Source organism: Anguilla rostrata, chromosome 1 (assembly GCF_018555375.3).
Source record: "Anguilla rostrata isolate EN2019 chromosome 1, ASM1855537v3, whole genome shotgun sequence".
In the NCBI taxonomy this organism is placed as follows: Eukaryota; Metazoa; Chordata; class Actinopteri; order Anguilliformes; family Anguillidae; genus Anguilla; species Anguilla rostrata.
In genome coordinates this window covers 33409500-33428162 of record NC_057933.1, presented here as the reverse complement: position 1 = coordinate 33428162, position 18663 = coordinate 33409500, and the positions used below count along the sequence as shown (strand labels likewise).

Below are 18663 nucleotides of genomic sequence, written 5' to 3'. Positions count from 1 at the left end.
TGAAGCAGCAGGCATACCATTCTCCCTCATGAAGGGCTGTAGGGTCTGCTGGTATTTGTTTTCACCTAAAGAACAACCAGCTCAGACCCAAGAAAACATATCTGAGAGAGTGTAATGTAATATGCATGATAATGCATATAATAAAAAAGCAAGTGAACATAGACAACACAAAATTAAAGTGCCAGATAGTTGTATGTATAAATGTATTAGAAATAGGGGAACAAAATAATTATGCTCTTTTAAAACCTGTTACATTGATTGAAAATCGGTATTTTCCCTGTGATGCTACCCAAGGTCCCAGAAAATAAATGACAACATGTATACAAAATTGTTTTCGCTTTCTGAAATAAAAGCTAACTCACGCTTGGCATTAGGCTGGCATCTAGTGGTTCATTAGGAGTAACTGCAGCAAAACTGCTACCAAAATTTATCAGAAGATTATTTTACATTCACATTCATGCACAATTCTAGCGCACATTAATCTGATTTGTTTTATCATGATGCTTGATTTGTACTAATATTTTAATGATGTTTATAGGTGGTCAGATGTTAAATTACAATTATTTTTTTAAATAAAAGATGAGCTTTTCATAAAATAAAAACGTGGTGCATTCTATAAATTAAAAACCACGAGAGGAAATCAAGAAAAAGTATCACAGTGAAAATTTTATCTCTTTAAGGAAATTTATTGAAGGTACAAGAAGACTGAGTTTTCAAGTGCAGTTCAAATGGAAAAAAAAAAAAATTATACTATATAATTACATAATGGTACTTGCACAATTAGTGGAGATCCACTGCCGGCCTGCGTAGGGCACAACTGCACAACACCAATGACACTGGTATTTCATGAACAGTGCTTCAGTGTGCTTACTAATTATTCCCCAAATCCATTTAAAAACAAAAGTTACACACACATAACACACTTAAAAGAGAAAGAGGGGGAAAAATCAAGTGTGAAAGGTAAAGGGTTAACACTGTAACAAGTGAAAGATTCAAAATGATAATGCAAATGCTGTCTAATCTAAAACAGCAAAGCATACTATCACATCAAAAGGGGCAGAGGCATTGAGGGAACACATCTAAGTAAGATATTCACCTGTAACATAGTGCTCTTTACATCAGCATATAAAGTAGTTTAGCTCATACTGCTGAAATGGAACGGTAAGCAGTTAAAGAGACAACACTATGGATTTAAGCAATTAATCCTTCAGTGCACATCTATGTACATGACAATGAATGGAATTTTGCAGTCTTAACACAAAATGTGAACTACTATGCATTCAATTCCATTCCCTTTATATTGCATGACTAAGACTTCTTACCAGTAGTGTCAAAAAACAAATACTTAAAGGGGAATTATTTTTTGTCACCTATCCTTTGCACTCAAAATGTCCAAAATTCCCCAGTGGCAATGTTGACTGTCTTGGTCTTCCCTCCTGCATCAGGACACCATGCTCCCCTTTCCATCACGCTGACCCATTCAACCACATGCAAACTGAGTGAAATGACCATCTACTCTAAACATGCAGTAAAATCGAGCACATGCGGTCGGTGGACTGAGGGGCGCAGACGGACAGTATTTACAATCACGGCTGCGACTCAGCCTTCCTCCTGCCCCTCTAGTCGAAGTCACGGTCAGAGAGGACCAGCGGTGCCACAAGTGTCCAAGCGTAGAGTGCGACACAGGTCCAGCTGGTGGACATCTTAACCCAGACGGAGGGCCACTTGCTGGTCATCGTTTCGTAACTGGAGTCAGGGCTGCAGAGAGAGGAGGGGAGCACCGCTTCAGCATCCCTAGTTTCCCTTCCAGAATATAACCATCCCACATTTTGCAAAATGAATCAATATGCACATTTTACCTCTGGATCCAAACATTAGCCTAATGTTTTTAAATGTTGAGAATTGAATATTTAATAAATGTTCTGTAGGGCAGCGGCCCCTTACAACCAGGCCATGGACTGGAATGGGACGTGGAACATTAGCTACTGGGCTGCAAGAAAATGATTACAATTCCAAAAAAAATCTATTATAGTCAATAATAATATAAAATGAATCAATATGCAGCAGTAAGAGTGAATGCAATCTGTCTGGGCTGAACCACTTTCCTCACTACTCAAATATCTGTCACGCCCACAACAGGATGGGCTAATAATTTTAAACCCCTGAGTAATACAACAGTGAAATGTCATCAGGTCATCACTTACTACCTCGATCTGCATGTGCTGTGTTGCTAACTAGCTAGCAAAATGAATAAAAAACAAATGCAGAATGACAACTGTCTAAGTTTGTTTCTCCATTCAAAGCTAAACCGGAACTGTGGGGACAGTGTGTGTATATTACATGTTCCAAACATTAGTAGAGATTTTGGGAGAGACTGAGGCGGGGCTGTCATTCTCCCTGCTGGTGGGCGATCACCTAGCTTTGCAGTTGATGGAATTCAAGCATTGCTTCCCATCCGCTAAAGTGCAAAGGAATGGATCCGTGCTTGAGATAACATCTCTGCTTCCCTTCTGGAGAAAAACTAGGCTGAATATTGGTGAGTTGCAATGTTTTTCCCACGGCGTGCAGGAACTGGCTCCAGGGGCTATGCATTGTGGTCACTCACTCACTCACGGACGACCTTTCAGGGACGTTTTGTGGGACGCATGCGCAGGTGGTACGGCACAACATTTTTAAGCACAGTTTTACATTACATTACATTACAGGCATTTGGCAGACGCTCTTATCCAGAGCGACGTACAACAAAGTGTATAACCATAACCAGGAACAAGTATGACGAAACCCCTAGAGAGAAGTACCGGTCCAAGTACGGAGAACAACCGCATAGTTCAACTTGGACCCTGATGGTTAAACTGATTAACACTAACAACGAGAACGGCAACAACGCAATCTATGGAAAAATAAGAATAAATAAAAATAAAAATACAAGTAGTCGTTAAGACAGTTGATGTGCCTAAGTCACCTATGAAACAGCTGCCTAGTTACAACCCTAAGTTTAGTCATTTACAGGGGGGAAGGGAGGGATGGGGAGAGGTGCAGCCTGAAGAGGTGGGTCTTCAGTCGTCGTTTGAAATGGGTCACAGTCTCAGCTGTTCTGACCTCCACAGGGAGGTCATTCCACCATCGTGGGGCCAGAACAGACAGGAGACGTGTTCTGGAAGTGCAGGTGCGAAGAGGGGGAGGTGCTAGGCGTCCTGAGGTAGCAGAACGGAGGGATCTGGCTGGCATGTAGGGTTTGAATATCTTGTGGAGGTATGCTGGGGCTGATCCCTTGACTGCCTGGTATGCTAGGACCAATGTTTTAAATTTGATGCGAGGCGTTTTATTGCCTAGCGTTACTTTAGCCAACCCTAACATGTTCACGTTTCGCCTACTTTAGCTAACCTAGTTAACGCTTACAGATCGCCTACTTTAGTTAACCTAGTTAGCGCGTACGGATGCTATCCTGCATGCATAAGTAGGAGCTAAGGACACACAGCTACAACCACCAATACAGATGTCTAGACACACAGAGGACACCAAATAATGTTACAGAGGTGAGGACATGCCATAGCTAGCTAGCTATATAGTTTGCCAAGTCGCGCCGTGGGTCTGGACGGTTTCGTGCTTGTGAGAAAATATGCACCGTGTTGTTTAAAATTTGCGCAAACTTAAAATGTTTTAAAAAGCAACTATACACTTAATCATAATATAATTAATAGGTGTGCACCGATCAATCAGCGGTTTTTGCTCCATAACACACCATCAGTGACCGGCAGATTTCTTTTTGTTTTTGGCGATCTGTATTCTGGTTTTATGATGTAAAAATGTGAGTCCAGGGACAAGTTGCATAGGAATGCTGCTGCTATATCTTTCCAAAAATGTTAGCTGCCTCAAAACAAATTGTGTGAAGTGGACATAAAAGGTATGTTTTTTCAACCTGGGTCCTATTTTCGATCATAATAACTTTTGATCAATCCAATCAGTTCTGATAGTATTTTACGTAACTGCTTAATTGTCAAGTTTGGACTTTTTAGATGTTTTCCTCTATGCCAGTAGATTCACCACAGCGTCTATGGGGCATATCAAGATAGGCTACAAGTTCAATGTACCTTCAAGGAAGTCCAGCTTATCTAAATGTCTTATTAGGAAGTGAAAATGAATGCGAATGTTGAAATTTATTTGTCAAAATTAAAAATAAATTGCAGAATTTACTGTAAGCTACACTATTCTGTGCGCACACACATTGAATCTAGATCTTCGTCTGTGTATCCCGGTTCAAATAAATAATATCGGTGAAGTGAAGAGGCTCGACAACATCCATGTAATAGTCTGATGAATAATTAGAAAATGCAACATGTTCAGGATTTGGATTTTCAACATGATCTTATAAAGGTAATCCATATTAAATGTAAAACACGTTGGCTCTACTTGCACATTTTAAGGAGCTGACTAGAGAAATCGAATCTTCCACAGTCACGGCAGATGTCATTCCGTCCATCATTGCACTGATACATCGCCAAAGATAAAGCACTGGCGCAGATCATGGTGTGAAGCCATCAAAACGCACTCTTTAGGAAGCAGTTCAGAAAAGATTCAGCCACCTTGAATCAGAGCACCTTCACTGTAATAATGAAAGTATCTGAATGTATTGGTAACCTATACAGCAAATAAACAATCTTATGTTTTCTCTGTTACCTGTTGCTTTAAAAACAAAAATGTAAAATAAAATAATAATAATAATAATAATAATAATAATAATAAAAAGTAGAATCGGCCCTAAAAATTCATGATCGGTGCACCCCACCCCTGTCCTAGAACCCCTGACGGCTTGTCTGCAAAAGTATTGTCAATATGAAACCGGTGAGTAATATTACCTGTAGGTAATATCTCATAAAAAACATGTTTTCAACGTACAAAAATGCCAAGTTACTCAAAAGTATTAACATCAAAATGACGCCAAGTTACGGTAAGTGCGTCATTTTAATATCAATACTTTTGAGTAACTTGGCATTTTTGTACGTTGAAAACATGTTTTTTTTATGAGATATCATTTCTTTTTGCAAAGCGTTTTATTATAAGAGTGGGAAATGCGAAGTGACCCTGTAAGAAACGGTTGTGGATTATGGCTGTCCTTGTGTGAATTTGTACAGTCTGATGAGCGTGTACTGTTTAGCAGTTTCGGTTTGCTATATATGTAAAACAGTGGCTGTGACAAAGGGTGCGGTGGCGTAAATGTAAACGCAACAGAAACGCAGGTGAAATATGGCCAGTGTATGTACTCACGGATTTGACGGCCATCCAACAAGCCTTGATTGAGAAAAGAATCAGCAAGCCCGTAGAATCAGAGCTGCCTAGGTCACAACTTGTGTACCCTGCTGTCCTGCTCCGTTGTTTGTTATTTCGTGGAGATGCACTTTTAGTGTTTGTAAGGTTTATAAGGCATTTTGATAGGCTTATCTGCAGGTGGGAATCCTGTTCGCTGTTTTGCTAAGCTAGAACCGGAAAACTTGATAGTGGAGAATAGGAGCAGACGCATATGTCCCAGTAGGCTTTGCATATGAGAAAATAACAACAGTGTGAGAGAAATTAGGATGAAATGATGAAATTGCGTAGTTGAAACAAAATGTTTTTAGCAGAATGGGCATGTAGGTGAAGGTTGACATGATCACAGACTATAGTGCGGAGTAAATAAAGTGACCATGAGCGAGCTTAGTTTCCTTATGGAATGGTATATATAACCGTCGGTATAAAGCGTTTGCTGTTAAAGTGGAGGGTTAAGTTACGTGTGAAATCTATTGCACTAATGTGCTTTTCTCATGTTCAGTACTAGTAGTTATACTTATGAGTGACTCATGGTTTTAAATGTAATGTTTTAATGGGGAGTTGCAGAATGTACATACGTAGTAATTGTTTGTATGTGGCTAGATAGAGAACAGGGCGAGGTAACATGAATGTAGAAACGTGGCGTTTGCTGATAAGAAGGTTTTGTACGGTAGCCAAGTGAAGAAATATAGTTAGTAGAAATTACACAGTGGTGAACTGGTGTAACTTTTTAATAAAAGGAATACATTTGCCGTCATGAAATGCATATGAGTGGCCGTGAGTGAGTTTTGGTAAAGAAAATATAAAAGCGTAAGAAAACGTTCGTGTAAAAGAGGAAATTATCTGCCTGAGGGCGAGGCGGGATTCAATCCTTCAACCGGAGGTTTACCAGTCTGTGACTTTGTTAGTGCAGCACCATGATATAGCTATGCAATGCGCAAAATATCATTAGCAAACCTGTCCGTGGTTTTAAAGAAGAACACAGGCCAGTAAGCACAGAAGAGCTCCCGTTGAATCCATATGGTTTTGCAATATTGTAGCCAGTTAATAACTGAACGTGCAGACGGTACGTCATAATGCAGTGTATACGTTCGGTGAACGGCTGGTAGATATGGTGCAAAAGCAATAATTGAGAAGTAGTAGACAATTATTAGCGAGGGTAAAAGCAGGTTAAAGAAACACGTCCTTAGCTGGACTTGAACCTACGACCCCATGTTCCCAAGACTGTAACCTTATCCACTAGGCCACATGCAGATTAGCTGTTCAAACTGGAAATGTTTCAGAATAAAAAGGTATGGGTATTTTGCGTGTGTATGCAAGTTTTTGATTGGGTCGTGAGGGTCAGGATTTGGCTGGTGTCGGTAAAATGTCCAATGGGGAGACATGTTGTTAGTGGGAAAGGCGGCAGGAAAAATAAGAATGAGAAGAAGAAGAATGAGAAGAAGAAGAAGAAGAAGGAGAAAACGCAAAATCCCCTTAGTTTGGGGCTTTATTGTGTGGACATGTGAAGTTGTTTATGAGATCTGTCTGTTGAAATGGGGTCAGAATGTACAGAATTTAATGTTTTTAAGGGCTGAGTGTCTGTGGCTGTTGTGGTTATTTCTGTGGGGAACCCTGAAAAGTGCCAAACTCTCGGTGCTGTATAGGTATGGGGCATGCCCCCGCCAAGGCGTAACTTGGCGAGATGGCATACCTGCCATCCCAATCTGAATATATGTGTGTTTATTCTTGGGTTTCTTACATTTTTTTTATGATGGGTATTTGTATTGGTGTATATGTCAATTTGTATACAATTCATACTGTCGCCGTGAATTATCAATGAGCTCTATAACATTGGCACAGCCACATAAAACTACCAACTCAATTAAAAACAAGTTTCTGTGTATGAATGCTGCAGTATTTAACAATATTTTACAAAACAACTTTATCAACAGAGAGTGAGGCTTTCTACCACAAAAACTACTGTGCTTTCACTGACTTATATGAATGAAGACCCCTTACCAATACGCTCAGATGGAACTAATTAGCCCCATCCATTGTGTGGTTTCAGAAGCCTCACTTTCCCGTAATTAAAGCTGAGAGGGTGGTAAAATGAATAACAAAAATACTGCTGACAAACCTATCGTCCTTGACCACTAGCAAGTTTGTTAGCATACTTACAGCCAGAAATCTGAGAAGTGTATTGGCTACATTGTACAATGTGTATTGTACAATTTGGCTACAAAGTTAATGTGCATGGCTGTCATCGGTAGGGCTCGAAGGAACACTGGAGCTGGCTGTCCTGTAAGCATATACAGCATCTGTCTTGAAACACACCTGTACCAGTTGGTGAGAGTCATCATGATGTAGAGGGAAGCAAGGAAAAGCATGAAGTGGAAGAAGGAGTAGCTGTAGGTCACTCCATCCCTCTCATTGTCAATGGCGCGGTGCTCGTCCTCTGCCTCCTCAAAATTCCCCGGGGGGCTGGCGGCGTCCTCAATCAGGGCTGACTCGTCACTGCTCAGGCTCAGCTTGTTTACCTGGCTGCTTGAAGAGTTTCGGATGCTGGGGAGTATAAGGGGTTAACTTTGGTTATGATCTGCCAGATGTTATCTGGACGCTGTGTGACTGGGGTAGCATGTGGGGAGTGACGCTTCAATGATTTGTTCAGTCACATCGTCCATCATGTTTAGACTGCAGTAGATTTGGGGAAGTGGTAAATCTCACAATTTGTACATACACAGACCTCCTTTTCTCTTCTTGGGCACTGCACACAATTGCAATCCTGCATAAATGTACCTTAAAGTAATAATCTCGAAGATTTTCATTAAAATAAATGTCTTTTAAGTAACTATCTATCGCTGCATTGGGTAACACAATGGTGATTGAGCCTATTTTTATATTAATTTATACTATTATTATTATCATAATTCATGATTAAAAAACTTGGTGTCTGTGGCGACATTCCCGGGAAAAAATCACAAGCGGCGCACAGTTAGTGATGTGTTTTTCATCACCCATCAGTGGTTGGTCCGCCAGAGAGGGTAGGCGGAACTAACGCAACAGGCTCGCTCTTTTGCGTGTGAGCGGCGTACTTTTTTTTCCGGTGTCTGCATGCGTTACAATAACAAAGAAAGGGGGGGTTGGGGGAGTTATGGAACCCTAAAAAGTTTTTGTGTAACATGAGAGATCATATTATTTGTTGATGTAGATTTCGTATTACATTTAATGACAATGTAACTTTACTTAATTACATAGCTATTTGCACAGCTAACGCTAGCTACCGGACCATGTCAAGAAAGACAACATTAGTTTAGACAACGTTGCGCACAGTATCCATCTCTCATATCAGGTAACGTTGCGTTAGCTAGCTAGCTAATGTAATTAACACAATCTAATGTCGGCTAACAATTAGAAAAAAAACGCTAGTTAACGCTACCGACCTCGCAAACCGTCTCTCGAATGCAATGCTACCTTGTTGCAACGTTGCAGTGTAGCTAACTTAAGGCCAGTTCAGATCAATGATTCACAACGAGACTGTGTGCAACTTGCAAAATTCCAAGACGTCTGATTGTAAACGTTCTAAAACTGCACTTGGCGATTTGACAAGGACGGTCTTTTAAAACCTCAGGGCAGGCAACGGCTCTGCTACTAGCCAGTTCACATCGCTGCAATTTTCTCTGCAACATTCTAAAACCGTTTCGCCTCGTTGCGAATCATTGATCTGAACTGGCCTTAACGTTACCGTTATTTACATTGCCATCGAGTTCATCAATATATTATAATGATCGGAATAAAGCCGGGGTATGTGGAGCAGAGCGGGGTCTGATTTCTGAAGACGTCATGCAGGAGAAAATGAAATAAAAGAATACGGCAGTATGGATTAGCACTGTTATTTTATTACGCTTCCTCATATGTTCCTTCAACCTTTATGCCCTTTTTTGATGAAATCTCCTTTGTTTTTGTTTTATTCTTCTTGTTCTGATTGCTAATTTAACACTCAGCTCAGTTTTATTCTTGAACAGTTTAGCTAGCAAAACCAGAAACACCAGGGGTAACATTTTGCAAGGCAGTTGTTTCAAAAATACCACACAACAATCATTCATGAAAAAGACTGCTTATTGTGCACAAGATGCATAATTGCACGAGCCACAGCGAATCCCGCAAATTCTTCTCTGCAGTGTAAAGATGTTCATACCGGGCAAAAGGTGGATAAAGAACGTTTGCAGAAATTGATCATCACTAATTCTACCCCAGGTTTGCTACGGCATTTTAACCCGGCTCGGCAGTGTAAAGACATCTGGAGTTAGCCTAATGTTAGACAACGAATAAGTATGTACATAACGTTACTTTTATAACAACCATTTTTTATTCAGTAAATAGTAAGTGTTATAGTTGGCGTGCCAACTGACTGACGTCACACAGGCGACACTGGTTGGATCCGGTTGGATCTATGGGAAGTGAGGTCCAAAAACACACCTGCAATTACCGCTTCTCGCCATTGGCACCGCCATAGAGAACGAAACTGAAATCTTCGAGATTGTCACTTTAAGCATAAGCAAGTAAAAATACAAAATGAGAACCATATTTTCTGAATCCTCATCTCATTCCCAAAACAGATTCTATTCATTTTGGCTAATCCTCATTATTTTCAGTATACTGAATAACAGAATAACAGATTTTTGTACAGACAACATGTACAGCGCTTCATCTTGAGGTGACCCCTGTATTGAATGTGGATAGAAATAGAGTACAGTTCTTTGAAAAAGCATTCTCCCCATTCCCGATTTCCTCTATTATTGCATGTGTCACACTGGTTTCAGATCTTGAGACAAAATGTAATATTAGATAAAGGGAACCTCAGTAAACACAAAACACATTTTTAAAATTATTATATCATTTATTTAATGAAACAAGTTATCAAACACCCATATCACCCATGTGAAAAAGTAATTACCCCCTTAAACTTAATAACTGGTTGCAAAACCTTTAGGAGCAATAAATGCAATCAAACGCTTCCTATAATTTGATATCAGTCTTTCACATTGCTGTGGAGGAATTTTAGCCCACTCTTGCAGAACTGCTTTAATTCAGACAAATTGGTAGGTTTTCGAGCATGAACTACACATTTCAGGTCTTGCCACAGCAATGGGTTCAAGTCAAGACTAGGCCATTCCAAAACTTTAATTTTGAATTTTAGCCATTCAGATGTGGGCTTGCTTTTGTGTTCTGGATCTTTAATAGTTACAATACAATTTAATAAACAGTACAAACAATCACCCCCAAGCCCCCCCCCCCCCCCCCCTTGTAAAACTAATATTTTGTTACCTGGCACAGATATGGTTGCACTTTCAATTATGTTCGCGTTCCGGCACTGTCCTCCCTGCTCTGCTCAACGCACGTCGATTACGAGAGGGAAGGGGGAGGGCCAGCTCACGCAGTGAAATGACAGTAGGCTGTATATGACACTTTGACATTTAAAAGAAAAAATAACAAATACAAAAGTATAGTGTGTTGCTTATAGAAATAAGTAACCAAAGACCAAAAAATCTTTTTGGCCAGGGGAGAATCTATTTGGTGGGCCTCCCAAATAAATTTATTGCATGGGAAACATGTTTACCTCATTATAATAAGTTACCTGGCTACAATTTTCATGTGGCTGTCCACTCATTCCAGGTGGTTCATATCAGGTATTCACGTCAGGCCTGCACTCATGAACACTAATCAGTGGTAGCTCGATCTGTTCTGTGATCGATACGCAGTTCAGTAACCCATACACAGTTCAGTAACCATGGAAGTTTAAACTACTTTATGGTTGCGCTCCTTGTCGGCATATTTTTAGTCTTATGCTGGTTAAATAGAGTCTAGTGTTGATGTACAATGAGTGCTCGACTACAACCTCACTACTGAATCGTGTCAAGTAAAATTACACATTGTTTCTTATTCTTATATGTATTTGGGGTATAACTGGGGTGAAAATATGAATGCAAACCTGTGCTTTGACAGTAAACAAGCACAAAACAGTCCAGACCCACAGCGCAACTAGGCAAACTATATTTTTTGGTTGATTTTACACGCACATATATGGCAGTTGGTTGAAAATAGACACTTCATGCTACAATCATGATAACGGCAATGACTGTGCTGTGAAGTTTAGGTAGCAAACAACCAGGCTGAATCATTTTGATGTAATTTACATAGAAACTATACGCTCAGATCGCCTAGTTTCACTCACTGTGGCCAAGCGGAATCGATAACGTTTCAGAAAATATATAACAGTAAAAGATTTAATTCAATCTTCTACTGGTAGTTTTGCCGTTTATTGAGGGTGTGACAGAAAATTTCGGTGCCGCTGACTGTAAGCGAATCAAGTACCATTCACAGTACATTTTTATGGGTTAGTGCTGTCAGATTGTGCTAGCCACTTTACATGAACCTTTTACAGCGATTAATAAAGGCTAACAGCACAGTACCACATGATTTGGCATGAGTACTAAGGGATTAAATAGACTTTCTACGGCATTTATTGGCTGAGATATAAATAAAATGGATTGCGTTTTTATGTAATAAGCCATGCCCACATTTATCAATCGGCATCAAATTTCTGTTTCGAACTAATACATGGATCAAGACCATGGGTTTTTAATTTCATGATAATCTGTCAGTTTATTACTGAAAAATGGTTTTTTAGCATTTGTAGCACCCCATATACCCTTATAATTGATTATGATTGCTGTGCTTTTCCCTGTTTTTTCCTTTTGTTTTTATTTTTCCTGTTAAGCACTTTGAGCTGCAGTCTGTACTTTGTGAATATTTGATGAAAAATGATGGAGACCATTTTTGTTTGCGGCCAAGCCCTCATCTCAAATTCATTGGTTTATACCTGCTATACTTTTTATCAAAACAAGCTTGTTTATAGTAACAACGTGTATTTAGTTAACCTGAGCTTATTCTGCAAGTACTGTTCAAATTGGTCCAGAAACAAAAAAGATTGAAAACATTTAGTGTGACAAATATGCAATAGAGGAAATCAGGTAGTGGACAAATGCTTTTTCATGACACTGTATATAACACACCTTACCTGGAGTACAGAACACACATTAAGAACAGGATCAATCCCACAATTCCTTGTGCATCCCACCACTGCACCACCTGGTCCTGCCTCGTTGGGCTGGTGCCATTGTTGCCAATGATGTCAAGCAAGCTGGGGTTACACTTCCTGTCTAGAATGAAAAGGTCCATCAGCATAGTACTGCACATGCAGATCAACGGTTTTCATAAAGGCTTAATTTCCAAGCACATCCCCCTTGCACAGTCACTCACCAGGTTCATTGGTCATGGCAGACCAGGTCAAATACATGGTGTACAGGGTCACAACAGAGGACTGCAGCAAGCCAGAGCCTGGCTGTGCCTCCTAGCAAAAGCACAGACACAGAGTGATGAAATGCCAATAAACTGATCAAACAATCAATCAAATCAATCAATCACCCATCCATTAATTTGCTAATGAATACATCATCTATATTCAACAAATAAAATACGCAATCCAGTCAAAATCCATTTGCTGTATCCTACTGATAAAGCAGTAGTCACAAATTGTATTTTTATTTTAGCTGTTCTACTCATATCAGCAGTAGCTAAAAAGAACTGGCATAGAAGAGTGCTCCCTATCACTCTAATGAAATTGATGAGATGTGATGTCTTAATGGAAATATTTGCACATACCTATTATATATAGGCTACACAATATTGTAAATAATTCAAGTCACAGCAGATGCTGCATAAGAGCAATACAGTAATGGTGACAAAGCAGTCCAAATCAGACTTGGCAACCATAACGTTTACAATGTCTACTACTACAGCATCCCTACAAACTGGTTTTTATCTACTTTTAAAGTAGACTGTCTTTTGTTATTAAAAAAAGCTATGTGTTGCTTCAGTTATTTAGGCGACAAGCCGTTTAAGTCACTTTAAAGACACTCGTGATTGTGATTTTGTGTGCGTAATACCAAAACCAGCATTTGGTTAAAGTTTAGTTGAGCAGGCCTCAAACCATTATAGTCACCTGTATCTTTGGCAGGACAGACATGACAGATGCCCCGAGGCAAAGCAGCATGTTGACAGTGATGAAGGCCTTATTCTCAGCACAGCCCTCCGGATTGGTGTAGTATGTGTAAAGCAGGGCCAGGCATGTCAACGAGAACAGGTAGTTTGCGGTTGTTGCCGAAAGGAGAGCTTTTGTACAAAAAAAACCCCAGAGAGATAACTTTCAGAGCAAAGTGGTCAAGGGCCTTTCTGTCTTCACACACCAGCGCTTTCCTGCTTTTTTTGACCCACGCTGACCCATTCCCAGTCGGATAAGCATTGATTAGGAATTTTCAAACCAAGTTTTTACAGCAGCCCTTAAATAAGTTGATTATTTACACCCTGGACACCAGGCAAGGTCACTTCAGGCCCAAATAATGCATTCAATTAAACAGTTAAATGTTAAAACAAAAAACGCCAGCACATTCTGGCAGTCGTCAAGGAACAGAACAGGCTTAAGCTAAACTACAGTAATTTTTCGAAAGGAAGCATTGATTTAACAGAAAGGGTTGAGACCTAAGAAGATGTAGTGCAAATTCTTTTTGTTTTTTTGGGTCCATACCTGCATACCAGCAGCGGGAGTTGCCCTCTTCCATCTTCTCCACCCAAGACTCATTCCAGGAGTGCGCAAAGTCAATCAGCAGGACCAGCTGGATGAGGATGAAGCAGGCAGCACCAGCCATGCCCACATAGAACCACACTGGAGGACAGAAGACACAGAGGGCTGTCAATGCGCCTCTATGAAAAAATAAATCTAAGGGAAAATCTTTTATTGGACATGGTAAGCATTCACAAATTAGACCTATCTGTGAGAGCAGAGATGGGCAGTATTTCTGTTACTTGTATTTGAAATATGTATTTCAATTACGTTTGAGCATTTTGTAATTTGTATTTGACAGGGCTGAAAAAATTCAAATGTAATTTGTAACAAGATACTTAGAGTGGAGTAATTTTGTATTTTCAAAATACTCAAATACTTTCTCCATGATTCATAAAAAAATTGTGTAAATACATCTTAAAATGAAGAACAATACACTTAGACACACTCACACACAGTGATTCTGTAAGCCCACACTAAAAGTATTTCTGTAATTAAGTTCATCTTCTTTGAAGTTCACCCCCCCCCCCCCCCAAGCAAGCCAGCACATGCTTCCTCCTGCCTCAACCAGTGCAGTGGACTGTCCATCAAGGTTAACATTTTATCTGAACTGCAATAACTATATAAAATATATCTTACTTTTTAGAATGTACACATGTTGAAAGCCATAGGTAAAGGCTAAAGATAAAAACAATACATGTGTGGCTAAAGAAGTGAGTGTGCCAGCTAGCTAGCTAGCTAGCTAGGGATACTGGCAGCAGCTGAGCTGTCTGTGGGAGGGCAAGACACAGTGTAAACAAACTTGTCACGGCAGACAGAGGTGTGCTGATCTGCGCAGAGTTGGGTGAGCAGTATAAACTGTGAATGTAGCTGTGCTATGATCCACATTTTGCGATAACAATAAATTATGCAGTCCTTCGAGCAAAGCTGAGTTCCTGAATTTTGTGTAGATATATTTTGCTGATTGTAGTGACACGAATGAGCAGCAATTTTTTGGGTGCACCTAAATTATGTGCTGGTGCAAATGAAAAAGTTAGGTGCACCAGTGCCACCAATGTAAAAACTTAGTCTGGAGCCCTGTAGGCTGGTGCATAGCTAGTGGTTAGCAAGTTAGCTTGTAACAATACTTTTTCTTGAGTACCGTTTTTGTTTACCACCACTGGTGATTTGTGCGTATCCTTTTTACCCACAGGTTTTATACTGTGCATGTTTGATTGCTAAATGACAGAAGATTAATTTAAAAATGAAGCAGGCAATTGGTAAAAAAGCTCTGTTGAAGCATTTAATCCAAGTATTTGAACACAGCTTCTTGTTATTTCTAGTGATTTCTTCATTTCAACTCCAAGAAGAAAGGTTGAACAGTGAAGTGAAATCTGTCCAGCATTTAGGGGATATACTGTGTGAAAATGGTGAGTGTTCTCGTGTGCACGCGTGGATATGTGTGCAAATGTGTTTATGCCTGGGTAAAATATGTACAGTTAAGCCCAAAATTATTCATACCCATGCCAAATTTTGAGTGAATTGTTATTTGACATATAGGTTTCTTCTGGCTGGAAGTGACATAAGGTGGTGACAAAAGACAGTAAGACATTGTGTTAGAGATATTAATTAAAAATGTTACCTATGTTTTTTTTTACATTTTTACAAAAAATGCCATGTCCAAAATTATTCATACCCCTTGAAATTGTCGCAAATATTTGAGGAAATGCAAGCTTCTATACCATTCCAAATGGTCCTGGTAATGTCTGCCATGTTCTAGAGCATTCTAATCAAATATAAATTGAGAACAGCTGATGCAGTTGTTCCCTAGTCAGTTTCTAGTCAATTGCAAGTCATGGCTAAAACCAAAGAGCTTAGTGAGGACCTCCGGTTGCGCATTGTGGCTGCTCACAAGAAGGGGAAAGGCTACAAAGCCATATCCAAGTGTTTTCAAGTGCCAGTGGCCACAGTGCAAAGCATCATCAGAAAGTACAAGGAGTTCCATACTGTGAAAAATCTCAAAGGGTGTGGTAGGAAGCCAAAAGTGACTCCTGCGCTGGCAAGAATGGTAGTGCGAGAGGCCAAGAAGAATCCAAGGATCACCACCAAGGCCATCCTGAAGAATCTGAGCAATTCTGATACCAACATCTCAAGGCAGACACTCCAGCGGACACTGCACAAGGCTGGCCACCATGGACGTCGACCAAGGAGGACTCCACTTCTCCAAGACAGGCACACAGAAGCTCGCCTAGCCTTCACAAAAGCTCACCTGGACAAAGAAGAAAGCTTTTGGTCATCAATTCTGTGGTCAGACGAGACGAAAATGGAGTTGTTTGGACACAGGGACGTGGCTTTCGTTTGGCGAAAGAAAGGAGAAGCATTCAACCCCAAGAACACCATCCCCATGGTCAAGCATGGTCAAGTGGTGGGAATGTAATGCTTTGGGTGTGTTTTTCAGCCAATGGGCCAGGCAACCTTGTCAAAGTAAACGATTCTGGAGGAAAACATCAGGCAGTCTGCAGAAAAACTTGGCCTTGGGCAGCACTGGACCTTCCAACAAGACAATGATCCGAAACATACAGCCAAAATGGTCAAGAAATGGTTAACAGAAAACAATATCAACGTTTTGGAGTGGCCCAGCCAGAGTCCAGAACTGAATCCCATCGAGAATTTGTGGAGGGAACTAAAGACCAGAGTTATGTCAAGGAAGCCTTCCAACCTCAAGGACCTGGGGCCTCATTTATAAAAATTAGATTTATACTTGAACTTAATCTTAAGATCATTTCTGACGGTGTGCTTACGTTCGATTCATAAAAGATACTGAGCATAAAAAACCTTGCTTACGTAGGTTCTAAGAAGCCCATTTGTAACTTACGCACCTGTGATCTGTAAATCTCAAATTAACTTAAAATTGACGGCACCTGAACGTGCCTTACAATCAGCAATTTCCCCTTACATTATGATAGCACAAATGAGGGTTTAGTCAGGAATAACCATGGACCAAAAGAGAAAAGCAAATCTTTTGTCATTCCGTCATTCCGGTCTCTGAGAACACTCTCCCTTCTAAAAGTAAGGTTTTCTTAATAACTACTTATATGTGGTTTTCTGCGCAAGTCATACTTAAGATCAAAACTGATCGTTCTATAAATGAGGCCCCTGGAAATCTTCGCAAAAGAGGAGTGGTCCAAAATCCCAGTGGAGACATGCAAAAAGCTTGTTGGCAAATAAAGGCTTTGCCATTGATTACTGAGAAAGGGTATGAATAATTCTAGACATGGCATTTTTAGTAAAAATGTTTTTTTTTTTAAACATAGAAATAGGTAGCATTTTTCATTAATATCTCTAACACAATGTCTTACCATCATTTGTCATCTTCTTATGTCATTCCCAGCCAGAAGAAACCTATTTGTCAAATAAAAATTCACTATAACTCAAAATTTTGCACAGATATGGGCTTAACTGTACGTACACAGTACAGGCATATGCATATACAGTAGCATTCTATTTCCTGTTCTTCCTTCCTGTATGGTTCATACTCTCACCAGAGCCTTGTGTACATTATAAAAATCTGAATGTTCTGCCATTTTTAACAGATTCAGAATACCCAATGTTACAAATGTATTTTCCTGTATTTTTAAAATACAAAATACATGTATTTTATCTTGATACATTTTCTGGCTCCAGTATTTGTACTTTATTTTTGTATTTTATTTTGATACATTTAGTTGAGGGGTATTTTGTATTTTGTAACAAGATACATTTTGATGTATCTTTGCCCATCTCTGTGTGAGAGCCACTGAGCTGCTGTGCAATTAATACATCCAGCTGAACACCTTCACTCATTTTCTAATACTTACTGACATTTTTCCAGAAAATGCATACTTTGTTTACATTTTGCTTTTTGCATAGGTAGCTGTTTTATGACAACTTCAAAAAAACATAAATATTAAACATAACATTGTGGTGTCAATGTTGTGGAGCCATTATTTTGCTATGATGGCAAAGAACAGACCCAAGGCAACAACATCCAACAGAATTTATTGTGATATATGACAGGAAGCATTACCTGTTGTGAAGGGTCCTTCAGGAATGAAGAAAGCTCCAACAGAGAGTGCAGTAGCAGCAGCAAACTTAAAGAACCAAAACCTACCGGAAGATTTTATTATTAGTGATACATGTCATAATATTAACTAACTATGACTGGTAATCACATATGATAATGATGAAGGCACAAATTATAAAAACAATGTATTTAATCAAAACCACTCCACTGCTCTCCTCTTCCAAATATCTATGTGCAATGTTAAAGAGATTACTGTTAAATAAATGGTGTTAGAATCACATTTGTGGTTGACACCATAATCCGCTTTTACATGCTTGTTTTGCTTTTGCATATGCACAGTATATTGCTTGACAAAAACTACTCTTCCGATATGAAATATAATAAATTGAATTGAACTTAAATCGTTCAAAAATCCATGAGATCAGAACAATATGGTGATATCACCAATTATGTGTTTATAATAATCATTGAGGCCATCGCTATCTCATGTGACATAACCCTTTGTCAGTTAGAAAAGAAATTCTGCAATGGATTTTACAGTGAAATATATGCAATTATTTTTTATATGTACTACAAGCAATGGGTTCAATAAGACATATTTAACTGAGACAGCACTAGGGTTGGACCTCAGTATACGCGATCACGATTCTCAGGA

General features: G+C 39.5%; 1 protein-coding gene across 1 annotated transcript in view; it reads right to left on the bottom strand.

The window, feature by feature from the left end:
- Positions 1-665: 665 nt before the first annotated feature.
- The window catches only part of LOC135254940 (serine incorporator 1-like), a 44079-nt gene continuing 26081 nt past the window's right edge, over positions 666-18663 (bottom strand). Inside the window, exons 4-10 of the mRNA XM_064335558.1 lie at positions 18012-18091; positions 13931-14068; positions 13349-13518; positions 12607-12697; positions 12365-12506; positions 7621-7848; positions 666-1758 (exon numbers count right to left, since the gene is read on the bottom strand). Coding sequence (XP_064191628.1) covers positions 1620-1758; positions 7621-7848; positions 12365-12506; positions 12607-12697; positions 13349-13518; positions 13931-14068; positions 18012-18091 — 988 coding nt within the window. The 3' untranslated portion in view covers positions 666-1619. The remainder of the gene's footprint in view (positions 1759-7620; positions 7849-12364; positions 12507-12606; positions 12698-13348; positions 13519-13930; positions 14069-18011; positions 18092-18663) is intronic.